This window comes from Phyllobates terribilis, unplaced genomic scaffold, assembly GCF_046119375.1.
Source record: "Phyllobates terribilis strain yellow unplaced genomic scaffold, ASM4611937v1 Scaffold_3__8_contigs__length_932513732, whole genome shotgun sequence".
Taxonomy (NCBI): domain Eukaryota; kingdom Metazoa; phylum Chordata; class Amphibia; order Anura; family Dendrobatidae; genus Phyllobates; species Phyllobates terribilis.
Genome location: NW_027362763.1, coordinates 54956938 through 54970596, shown reverse-complemented (window position 1 = coordinate 54970596; position 13659 = coordinate 54956938). Strand labels below are relative to the sequence as shown.

The 13659-nt window shown below is 41.6% G+C and overlaps 1 protein-coding gene across 5 annotated transcripts in view; it reads right to left on the bottom strand.

The window, feature by feature from the left end:
• MSRA (methionine sulfoxide reductase A) overlaps positions 1–13659 on the bottom strand; it is a 331431-nt gene that overhangs the window by 160971 nt on the left and 156801 nt on the right. For all 5 annotated transcript variants that reach the window (XM_073673879.1, XM_073673883.1, XM_073673880.1 and 2 more), the window contains one exon: positions 10264–10383. In XM_073673879.1, coding sequence (XP_073529980.1) covers positions 10264–10383 — 120 coding nt within the window. The remainder of the gene's footprint in view (positions 1–10263; positions 10384–13659) is intronic.

Genomic DNA, 13659 nt, shown 5'->3' with positions numbered 1-13659 from the left:
CCGTGCATTCACTGTCTAAACTTTAGAGGATCATTGGAGATAGCCAAGTACAATGCTCCATTATCAAAATCGGTAGGACCCTAATCAATCTTGAGAACAAGGCTAGGAAATTCACACATCTGAATGGAGAGTTAGCCAAGCATTTATTGTCTAAGGGATTATTGGAGATAAGACAAGTACAATGCTGCATTATCGGGATCGGTAGAAATCCAAACACTATGACCCAAATCAAACCTGAGAATGGGGCTTGAAGCTTCACACATGGGAACAGGGTGCTGACCGCACCTGCGCACCCACTGCCTCTCTGATCTAGTTTATGAAATTCCCAGAAATACCCATCACTCCGTTCCGACAAGGCGTTCCAAAGCCCCATTCTTATATTAGGTGGAGGTCTCTGTGATTGGACCCAGACTGAACAGCAACTTTCAAAACTGAAAGGAATGACTCAATATGGACAAAAACCAGAGCCTGCATACAGAAGACGAATGAGATGGTGTAAGAAACTTAAGGCCTTTGATACACAAAAAAATAAAGTAATCAGAACAAGCCCATATCAACAGGCTTTACCCACAGACTAATGTGTATGGAGGTCCCTCGACAGATGGTAGTCACGGAAGATAAGGATCTAGTGCGTTTGATTTTGAACTAAGGATCATTTTGTTCTCTAAGAGATAAGTCGCCTTTTGAGGTGTCTGGCATCGTCTCTCGCATGGAGAACATTGGAGGGCTCGGCAGACTTGAGTATGGGAGAGTCAGACGAGATAGCAGCCGGCTCAACCATCAATCAGCCAACAGCCATCTAAAGTTCAAGGTGGCCAAAATAGATAGAAATAAGTTTATGAATGAGCAACTAATGAACGAACAATCATCAAGACAATGACCCAGCCAAAAAGATCTTTTGTGGCTGAAAGATCTTTAGTAGATCAAAGATCTTTTGTAGGAACTTTCGTCCTACCATCAGTGTCATCAATCTGAAAAATGATCAATCGATATTAAATTACACCCAACAAATTGTCTGTTATGGTTGAAATTGTCCATTTTCATCTCCTTTAGTCTAATGTGTAGGACACCATTTACAATGTAGAGTTGACCATTAGAACGGGATGGAAACGGGCAACCAGATGGATAACCGTTTGGTCATCTGGCAGAACTTCTGTTTTATAGCATTACAAACATCTAGGACTAAGTACAGACAAGTCATCAGATCAAGGGGGATCACTGTCGACACTCTTGTATGACATATCATGAACTTTTCTTAACATGAACCCTAGATTGTAGTAGACTACCTAACATGGAATCATCTGATAGGTGAACATGCACAAACTGTCCGGAAATAAAGCTTTCTAGTGAAAATCATCTCGTTACTCACCAGTCCTGGCTCCAGTGCAGGGTTTTGCTTCCTTCCCTGATGGCCGGTTCCCCCTGTGCTAGTTTGCACCAGGTTTCTGTGGTAGCTCGGCAAGCACCATTGATGTCATCATCGTAGGGCATTTAAAGCCAGCTCAGGAGACTGCTGATTGCCTGAGTATTTGGGAAGCATAGCACCCCATAACCATGTGCTTTATCTGGTGTTATGCGTCAATCAGGTGTCTAATTATCTTCCCAGCTACTCTTGTTTGCAATCCAGCAACCAGCTACTACCTCCAAGCTCAGTACAGCAGTTCTTGCACAAGCTCGACTGCTATACTGATGCTGTCCACATTGGCAACTATGTTATTCCTGTGAGTAACCGCATCTCTGCAAGCAAGATATCAGTTTGCCTGTACATCTCTGATATTCTTGTATCTGCAATTCTGCAAGCAAGATACTAGATTGCCTATACATCTCTGCTATTCTTGTGCATAACTGCACTCCTGCAGCATGATGGCAGCTGAATACACCATCTCAATTGTTCCTGTCCGCACATATGGTTCAGCTACATCTAGTGCTTCCAGATCTGCTTGCCAATCTGCTGTCCTGATCCATGCTCATTCCCTTTGCTGTCTGGAAAATCCAGCTTTGCTGCATCATCTCCTCTGGTCCGTGCTGCTCACCCGGATCTATGGCTCCACAACTTACTACAGTTACTAAAATGGAACAGGTTTTCCTTTGATCCCAACCTAGTGGTTGCTTGCTACATCAGATGGGCCTGTAAACATCAGACATGCTAACGACTCATCAATATCTTGTCTATTGAATAGGTATCATTGACTGTGCCTCGTCCCCAAAAAACCCAATGCCCAAATGCATGACAATATTTTTGGTACACCTAGAAATAAATACAAAAACTTCAATATCTGAGATCGTGGACGATGGCGAGATGGTGATGTTCAATGATTCAATGGTCAGTGACACATTTGGACAATGGGGTAGGTGTACGAGCTCCATGTTTGCCGTAATTTTTCAACTATGGGAAACCGTGGCTCCCTGAATGCACGTGTCAATATGGCCCCCCAAACATTACACTTCGACCAGTATGTAAAAGAACCCAATGAAAACTACACAGGTTCAGTATGTTGGGCAACCCAGACTATAATGGGTGAAGGCAATGCTCAAATTTCACATATATTAGATTTTTTATCTTGAAGGTTGTTAAAAGGCTCTATCCCTTGCAATAATAGTGTACGAGATTAATGATAATCCCTGCGCATGAGAAGATAATCAACTATTGAGGTGTCTGCGCAGCTGGAAGGAATTTATACTCCACAAAGTTTCTTCCACTGCCTCCAATAAAATATGTCAGAGCTCACCTCCTCCTCCTCCTGTACAATGACTGATAACACCTCTATATACAGTAGATAACACAGGATCCATCATTCACAATAGGTGATGTCACAGCTCTCCTCCCCCTCCTCCTGTACAATGACTGATAACACCTCTATATACAGTAGATAACACAGGATCCACCATTCACAATAGGTGATATCACAGCTCACCTCCTCCTCCTGTACAATGACTGATAACACCTCTATATACAGTAGATAATACAGGATCCACCATTCACAATAGGTGATGTCACAGCTCACCTCCTCCTCCTCCTGTACAATGACTGATAACACCTCTATATACAGTAGATAACACAGGATCCACCATTCACAATAGGTGATATCACAGCTCCCCTCCTCCTCCTCCTGTACAATGACTGATAACACCTCTATATACAGTAGATAACACAGGATCCATCATTCACAATAGGTGATGTCACAGCTCTCCTCCCCCTCCTCCTGTACAATGACTGATAACACCTCTATATACAGTAGATAACATAGGATCCACCATTCACAATAGGTGATATCACAGCTCACCTTCTCCTCCTGTACAATGACTGATAACACCTCTATATACAGTAGATAACACAGGATCCACCATTCACAATAGGTGATGTCACAGCTCACCTCCTCCTCCTCGTGTACAATGACTAATAACACCTCTATATACAGTAGATAACACAGGATCCACCATTCACAATAGGTGATGTCACAGCTCACCTCCTCCTCCTCCTGTACAATGACTAATAACACCTCTATATACAGTAGATAACACAGGATCCATCATTCACAATAGGTGATGTCACAGCTCTCCTCCCCCTCCTCCTGTACAATGACTGATAACACCTCTATATACAGTAGATAACATAGGATCCACCATTCACAATAGGTGATATCACAGCTCACCTTCTCCTCCTGTACAATGACTGATAACACCTCTATATACAGTAGATAACACAGGATCCACCATTCACAATAGGTGATGTCACAGCTCACCTCCTCCTCCTCGTGTACAATGACTAATAACACCTCTATATACAGTAGATAACACAGGATCCACCATTCACAATAGGTGATGTCACAGCTCACCTCCTCCTCCTCCTGTACAATGACTAATAACACCTCTATATACAGTAGATAACACAGGATCCATCATTCACAATAGGTGATGTCACAGCTCACCTCCTCCTCCTCCTGTACAATGACTGATAACACCTTTATATACAGTAGATAATACAGGATCCATCATTCACAATAGGTGATGTCACAGCTCACCTCCTCCTCCTCCTGTACAATGACTGATAACACAGGATCCATCATTCGCAATAGATGTCACAGCTCACCTCCTCCTCCTGTACAATGACTGATAACACCTCTATATACAGTAGATAACACAGGATCCACCATTCACAATAGGTGACATCACAGCTCACCTCCTCACCCTCCTGTACAATGACTGATAACACCTCTATATACAGTAGATAACACAGGATCCACCATTCACAATAGGTGATATCACAGCTCACCTCCTCCTCCTCCTGTACAATGACTGATAACACCTCTATATACAGTAGATAACACAGGATCCACCGTTCACAATAGGTGATGTCACAGCTCACCTCTTCCCTTTCTCTTCACAATGACCTTTGCACGCGCTCATTAGATGCTTCAATACAAAAGATAAGGGTCTGATTCGGTCTATTGCTCCTATTATAAATGTTGATTTCCCGAAACAACAAACAGTAGGAGTCTGAACAGCCTCAGTGTGAATATTGTAACATTTCTCGTGTTTATTATAAACACAGATTATAATATAAAAAAAACAAATAAGTTGCCAAAATTAAAAAAAAAAAAATGCATTTAACACAAAGGGATTTAAACCCGAGGTCATTTCCTGATGACTTATTCCCCTTCAAGGATAAATGGTTTTCTACACGTATTCGGCGTGGACGCCGGCTCTGCGCTCGTCATTGTACGGCAGCATTTTTTATAGCGGCAATGAGAACATTACACATTCAAAGGGCATCTACCCTTTTGCCTTGAAGACCGGTTTGTTCCCTGCCAGTCGGAAAAAGGGTCAAAGCCATTATCGATAATAAGCAGCTCATCAAAGAAACTGCAAAGCTCGGTCCTTCAATCAACAGCAGAAGTATAAAACAATGGTTATGAATATTTGAACAAGATGGTAATAAAAAAGTACAGCTGCTGAATATTCCACCCGCCGACACGGCGATTTATAGCGTCAGACTCTGGAGGATTGGAGACATGGTTTAGAGGGTTCGCTGTGACGGAGACATATTGCCTAGTTTGCTTTCAACCGACATAAAACACAATTATTTACAGCCAGAATTTTTAACGCCGCGCTTAACACATGTTGTTCTATTAAAGGGAATTTTCTGCATCATTCACTAAATCCACCAAGTGATTAATTCTCATTTATGATGTATTCAGATGTAATGCAATAAGGAGGCCATCGCATCGGAAGCGGTACTCCGCCATCGCATCGGAAGCGGTACTCCGCCATCGCGTCGGAAGCGGTACTCCGCCATCACGTCGGAAGCGGTACTCCGCCATCTGCACCTTGTGGCCTGTTAACCTTCAAGTAGAGGGGTTTTCGAGTGCAGACCCCAACTGGTATCTACAGTAGAATACATGTGTCACTCACAGTCTAGGAAAGACAAAGTGCAATACGAAGGGATGAGGGGAAGGGAGCCCAGACACTAGGGAAAGGGGGGAGTGGAGACCTCCTAGGCTGATCTGATATCACCCTACCGTCCCTATATTGGTTTCTCACCAAACACCGATCAGGAATATAATAAAACCCTGTATCTCCCTAGAGCTAGGCCCTGGCTGGGAAAGGGGGGATGCGTGCTCACTAACAACTAAAGACAGCAAGGAGACACAGACACGAGGGAAGTAACTTAGCTTGAGCAGACTTCAGAGAGATTACACACATGGCCTCTTAGCACCAAAGAGGAGGTAAGCAGACTGCAACAGCTCCAAGCCTTCAGAAGGGGTCATGTGAATATCACTGGCACCTCCCTATAGCAAACAGGAAGTATTTAAACACCCAGGCCTGGGTGTCAATTAGCCGGATGGAGGTAGCCGCTGGGTCCTAGAGTGAGACAGATCTAAGAAGGTGTCTGTAATGCCAAAAAAAGAGATCTACTGCAACCAACTGCAGGGCGAATGTTTATCACATCTGACACACCCGTGACAACATGGGTCTTGGTGGCTGCTTAAAGAAGTTGTCCACTACTTGGAGAACTCCTTGTCATCCACCAAGCTTGACCCCGATAAAATAAAAAAGCCAATACTCACCTACCGTGCCGGCGTTGTGGTGTTGGCACTCGCTCTCCACGGGGGCTCCTGCGCTGTTATTGTGACACGTGACCCCCGTCGCCCGTTGAATTGAACATGATGAGGAAGTCTGAGATCAGCCGCAGCCCAGACTTCTTCATGGTCAATTCGTACGCAGACAGAGACAGCAACGCCAGAGCTGATTGGGCGCTGGGCTCACCTGTCACAACGACCAGGTGAAAGGCCCGGGACCAAGAGTGCTGACACCACTGGAACGGTGCCAGCACATCAGGAGAGTATAACCTTTTTTATTTTATCGAGGCCAAACATTTAGATCAAGAAGGGGTTGTCCTAGTAGTGGACAACCCCTTTAAGTTGGGTCATGACTGCAGTAAAATTAATTAATCCGGAGTCGGGACACAAATGATCTTGACATCTATGGAGAACGCGAAACATCAAGTTACGACGAGGAGGGATGGGGCTAGATGCAGGCAGAGGGAGATGTTGTTTTCTAAAGAGTCTAAGGCTATGTTCACACATGTTGTGTTTTTCAGCGCCACAAATCTGCAGCAAAACCTAATATGTCAGGAAATCAGCTTCGTCAAAAATGCAGGTTTTGGTGCGTTTTTTTCATTGTCCTTCTGTCTCTATTTATGCATGTACATAAAGTTCTGTGAAAAAAGAAGAACCATGAAAAACGCTGATGCAAATTTTGACATGTTTTTGATGCGTTTTTTTCACCACCCATTACTTCCTATGGGTGAAAAAATGCTGAAAGAAGTGACACGCTCTATTTTTCAAAAACCCAACCAAGGCACAAAATATGCAACAAAAAAAACACGATGTATCAATTTATTTAGAATAATCTATTTTTCCGTTTAATAATTTTCTTTTTTCCCATAGAACCCCTCTTTTATTTTTCAAAGATGTCAAATAAGGAGTAACTTATATGGTAGAAATTTACTTTTTTGACACCTAAATTACCCAACTATGCAACAGTGTCCTCCTCTATCTTATAAATGTAAGATGATCCATATGTCCAACACTCTATAAGAGATCATCGGTGGGCAGCTCGGCAGGTTATTTTGTGTTTTTTTTTTTTTTAAAGTACAATTTTTTTTTTCTGCCACCTAATTACCCAACTATGCAACAGTGTCCTCCTCCATCTTATAAATGTAAGATGATCCATATGTCCGAGACTCTATAAGACACCATCGATGGGCAGCTCGTCAGGTTATTTTGTTGTTGTTTTTTTTTAAGTAGAAATTTTCTTCTTTTTTTTTGCCACCTAATTACCCAACTATGCAACAGTGTCCTCCTCTATCTTATAAATGTAAGATGATCCAAATGTCCAATGCATCTATGTAATGCCATGTTCCTGCTCCATTATTACAGGTGGCCAATTACACTCTATAAGAGACCATCGATGGGCAGCTCAGCAGGTTATTTTGTGTTTTTTTTTTTAAAAGTAGAAATTTTCTTCTTTTGTTTTGCCACCTAATTACCTAACTATGCAACAGTGTCCTCCTCTATCTTATAAATGTAAGATGATCCATATGTCCAACACTCTATAAGAGATCATCGGTGGGCAGCTCGGCAGGTTATTTTGTGTTTTTTTTTTTTTTAAAGTACAATTTTTTTTTTCTGCCACCTAATTACCCAACTATGCAACAGTGTCCTCCTCCATCTTATAAATGTAAGATGATCCAAATGTCCAACGCATCTATGTAATGCCATGTTCCTGCTCCATTATTACAGGTGGCCAATTACACTCTATAAGAGACCATCGATGGGCAGCTCAGCAGGTTATTTTGTGTTTTTTTTTAAAAAGTAGAAATTTTCTTCTTTTTTTTTGCCACCTAATTACCTAACTATGCAACAGTGTCCTCCTCTATCTTATAAATGTAAGATGATCCATATGTCCGAGACTCTATAAGAGACCATCGATGGGCAGCTCGGAAGATTATTTTGTGGGTTTTTTTATATGGTAAAGTAGACTGGATTGGCAACTATATGTGGAAAAAAAAAATAGAAGAGACTTTTCGTAGCGCCTAGATATAGCATTAATAATGACATTTCTTCAACCCATCCGAAACAATGGAAATGGAAGAAGAAATGTTAAAGGCACAACATGGATCCATTATCTTGACAGTGACAGTTACATCGGGAACCGTTCTCATTAAAGAGAGAACACCTCATTCTAGAAGCTTTCTCAACGCCTAGTTACTATGGTAACCGAAAGTAACAGGTTCCCTTTAATTATCCGCTAGGAAACTTGGATGATTTAGGCTTATAAATTATTTGATCAACATCTACCCAGATCATTAACCCATCAATCCTGGAAGAAACCCATAAAAACAGAGACACGATTAAAAAAAAAAAAAAATAAAGTAAAAAATTTGAAGCCATCTTGTGTGACATTGCCCCCCACCCAGATTTCTCTTATTATTAGAGTTTTTATTGTGTAATATTTGTTTTTAAGCCTTTAACCGTTCAATATAGATAGCATCTTAATTTTATTGTACTGGATTTTATGATTGCAGTAAAACTTTTATAAACACTTTAGCAAAAAAAATATTTTTTATGATTTTTTTTTTTTTACTTTATACTTTTTTTTTTCAAAAACTTTTATAGACAATTATATTTTGGAGGACTTTGATAATTTTCTGCTTTTTCTGGCAATCTGCTGGAGTATATCTATATTCCAACTATAGTGACAAACTGACAAGCACCTACTAGTACCTGTCTAATGTACAGGGTAAAGGGCAGCCACATGTATACATGGTAATTGGTAACTCTGCCCATGTATAACTACCAAAATCCGGAACCGCTGAGTACAGCCAATGTGTCAGTTATATTACTTTCGTTATTTAAAAGTGTTGTAGGAAAGCTCTATAGCTTGTGCAGGAGTCGCTGTGCAGGAAAGGAGAGGAGGTGAGCTGTGACATCACCTATTGTGAATGGTGGATCCTGTGTTATCTACAGTATATAGCGGTGTTATCAGTCATTGTACAGGAGGAGGAGGAGGTGAGCTGTGACAACAACTATTGTGAATGGTGGATCCTGTGTTATCTACTGTATATGGAGGTGTTATCAGTCATTGTATAAGAGGAGGAGGAGTTGAGCTGTGACATCACCTATTGTGAATGGTGGATCCAGTTATCTACTGTATATAGAGGTGTTATCAGTCATCGTACAGGAGGAGGAGGTGAGCTGTGACATCAACTATTGTGAATGGTGGATCCTGTGTTATCTACTGTATATAGAGGTGTTATCAGTCATCGTACAGGAGGAGGAGGAGGAGAGCTGTGACATCAACTATTGTGAATGGTGGATCCTGTGTTATCTACTGTATATAGAGGTGTTATCAGTCATCGTACAGGAGGAGGAGGAGGTGAGCTGTGACATCAACTATTGTGAATGGTGGATCCTGTGTTATCTACTGTATATAGAGGTGTTATCAGTCATTGAACAGGAGGTGGAGGTGAGCTGTGACAATCTATTGTGAATAGTGGATTCAGTGTTATGTACTGTATATAGAGGAGTTATCAGTGATTGTACAGGAGGAAGAGGAGGTGAGCTGTGACATCACCTATTGTGAATGGTGGATCCTGTGTTATCTACTGTATATAGAGGTTATCAGTCGTTGTACAGGAGGAGGAGGTGAGCTGTGACATCACCTATTGTGAATGGTGGGCTCTGTGTTATCTACTGTATATAGAGGAGTTATCATTGATTGTACAGGAGGAGGAGGTGAGCTGTGACATCACCTATTGTGAATGGTGGATTCTGTGTTATCTGTATATAGGTGATGACTGCTGAGAAGTGATCTCTACAAGATAAGAAGTATCAGGATCTTTTCTCAAGAATTAAACATGTAATATTAAAACTTAATTTAAACAACAAAGTCATCTTCTGCTGACAAAGCCCCTTTAAGAATATGACAGGCGGCGCACAGCGCTATAACCACTCTGTAAAAGTTCAGAAAGGTCCATGGGCCAGAGAGTACGCTCCATGGGACTCGGATATTCTGACAACCACTTCTCGAAGACTCAATGTGTAAAGCTCCAATGATTCTGCACGGTTGGTGTTGTGTCCACTCATGACAGTCATCACCCGTGGGACAACGTTTAAAAAAAAAATTTAAAAACCCGTTGGATCCTACTTTCAGCAGAAATGAACGTCCCTCATTCCTCCAATATCGGTGGTTACCTACCTGTGCAGACCTCTTGATAGGAAGGGTTGGGTGTGTAGCCTCCTGCAAAACCGACCTGAGTAGAATAGACGCCTTTCTGCCTCCAGAACTTTCTTTCTGCTCCCCAAAAGCAGCCCATGCCTGGAGGAAAAAAAAAGGACAATTTATAGATAATTAAAGGCAAGTGTCGAAGCTCCACTATCTCATCCATCTCCCAAATCTGCCCCACAGGGGGCAACACTGAGCACAGGAGGAAGCGGCTCCCAAAAAAATCAATATGCAAAATTAAAGCCCAGCCCTTCCAGAGACAATCGATCACTGGATTGGGGAGAAGATACCGCGTAGATGCTTCCTTCCTCTATAGCATCACCCGCAGGCAAAATGTTGTATTACATGGCGGTCAATCACATAAATATGACTTGATAATACAAGGATGGGATGGGTGCACCAGCGTGACCGCCAACTTTTGGTAGTGACTTTAGCCATTCCTGGGGGTCCAAAGTGGATGCCCCCCCCCCCAGCTACGACATCCACATGCACTAAAAGGACATGGATTGCTAAATTATACACCTCTTTAAAAAAAAAAATGAAGCCCCGAAAACATCTATTCAAATAATTTTATTCAGTGTTACTTTTTACCTAAAATGATTGTTACATTAATTGAATCAATTAATAGTAATTTAAAAGACTCTTACATCAGCCCTAAATTGCTCCCCCCCCCCCCCCGCTGTGATGATTAATTTCCGTATTTAGGATTTCAAATGTTAAAAACACACAAAAAAAAAACATATAAAATTACATTTTATCAAGTATTAGCAGGAAGTGTTTTAAAATGTACCCACGGAGTAGAGAACAAAAGTGCAGGGCGAACAAAAGGGCGTGCGTCGGGGAATGATTGAAAAGCGCTAATGTTACCGGGACAATGCGGAAAACAAGTCTGATCGGCACTGTTCAGGAACATGTCGCATTGTACCGTCTGGAACATTCACAAAGTGCAACAATCAGTAGATGAAAAAGAAAAACTCGGAACATAAAAAAGAATATATATAAAAAAGGGAGAAAAAAAAAAAAAAAAAAGAAGGAAAAGATAAGCAAAAGTAAAAACGTAGACATTGAAGCAAGGCAGACAGACTGAGGACTGATAAAAAAAAAAAGAAAGAAAAAGGTCAAACACAAATAAAGAATTATAAAACATAATATAAACAAGAAATGAAAAAATGTGAAATAAAAGAACAAAACAAATATATAAAAGTTATCAATATCAAAAGTCCCGGTCTTCTCATCCTCTCTATGGGAGAAGTTACTGCGCTAACTGTGCCAGAATTCTGGTGACATTCGCCCCCCCAAAAAATAGTCAAATTTATTATCGGAGTTAAAATATGGAAATAACCTCTTTAGAAAGGAAGACGTGAGTCAGAATCTTTAGTGTCACTTATTGGAAACAACCATCCTCAAAGTCAATATCGAGCCTTACCACATGACTTATGATAAGAGGCCAAACCAGAAACTTCATTTACTGACATGAGTTTCGGGGTGTTTTCCACTCATCAGTACAAAGCTTGAGAGAACGGGTTTGGCTGGGTGAGAAACCTCTGATGGAATATCAAGGGTTTGGCTGGGTGAGAAACATCCAACGAGGTATCAAGGCTAAAGTTTCTCTTTGTGCAGAGCGCCACGTAGGTGTAAGGGGACTTATAGGCCATATTATGCGCCTCTGGGAATTTAAATATGGAAATAGCCTCGTCAGAGTGGCAAAGGTCTCAAACGCTAGAGCCGCCTATTGCTTGACAAGGGGGCGTGGCTTCACAGGAAACAGTGTGATCTACTATGCGCGCACAAATTTGGGCCATAAAGTAAGTCAACTTACAGGTAGTGTAAGCTTAAGCCGTCAATACATACTGTATGGCTGCAGGCTGACCGATGACTTAGCCGATCGTTCTGCCGAGTCTCCCATACAAGGAAACGCCTACTTGGCCGAGTGCTCCTGTGTTCTGTATGAGAAGGACAGCTATCTTTGCTGTTGACTTATCCCTGAGAGAACAAGGAGATCGACAGTCCGAAATAGGACATCCCCTGCAGACACATTGGAGTGCCGTCCAAACCAGTCAATATCGACAGGTGCGGCCATCATTAGGCTAATGTGTATGGGGGCTTTAGACTTAGGTCTCATTCAGACGTCCGTTTTTTAAGCAGGTGTTCTATGAATGTTTTTCACGGATAGAGCTAAGAAACAATAGACAAATAAAAAAGTAAATGTTATTGTTGCATTGCTCACAGTTATCACATTAAGAAGATAAAAACGTTGAACACAGAGGCCCATCGTCATAATGTTGTCATTATCTTATATTTTTTTTTAAAGAGGTCACCAGGTCAAGAGTGTCCAGTTTTTGTTCTTATTTCAATCCTGGTGCTCCCCGGAATATTCTGCTTCTTTTTTTTTTAAATTTTCTGTACAGTTCCACGGGGGCGTTTCTCACAGTTAATTATGCAGTGAAGTCTTAAGCCACGCCCCCGAGGAATCCTCTGAACTATGACCTCTTGTAAAGGCTATAAAAATAATCACTAAATATAAAGTGCCCATATCTCTGGAAATGTATATGTCGGATTTAAAAAAACAAAATCACAATACTCAGGTGTCAAGCAAGGAAAGACTTAGAGCAACAGAAAGGGAAAAGGGAAAGGGAGCCCAGACTCTAGGGAAAGGGGGGAGTGGAGACCTCCTAGGTTGATCTAGCGTCACCCTGTCTTCCCTAACGTCCCTGTATTGGCTCTTCACCAATCACCGCACGCGTGCCTCGCCCTGACTTTCCCTAGCATATGGCTAAGGCTAGGGAAGGGAGGAGATGAGCACTAGTTGATCTCCACTAAACTCTATAGACAACAAGGGTAGACAAACAGGGGGGGGATAGCTTAGCTTTAGACGAACTCCAGACAAATGCGCACACGGCCTCAAGCTCCATAGAGTACGAAGTACTGCTCTTGCTAAAGCCTTCACCAGTAGTAATGAATATCGCCGGCACCTCCCTCTAGAACACAGCAGGTATTTATACACCCAGGCAGGGTGTGAATCAGCCTGGAGGGAGGAGGGAGGGAGGTAGCCGCTGGGTCCTAGAGACAGCCTATAAGAAGATGTCTGTAATGCCAAAAGTAGAGATCTCCTGCAACCAACTGCAGGGCGACTGTCTGTCACCTCTAACACAACCGTGACATCAGGGGTGTCATCAGCAGGAATAAAACAAGACCAACAACTGGGCACTTTTGATCCCATGACAAGTCATCTTTAATACTCTCAAGTGAAAAATACAAAAAAATAAATAAATAAAAATTACAATAATTTTTAATAAAGATGATGAGTTCCCCAGGAAAGAATATAGTATCTATAAGACAATAATAATAATAATAATAATAATAATAAAA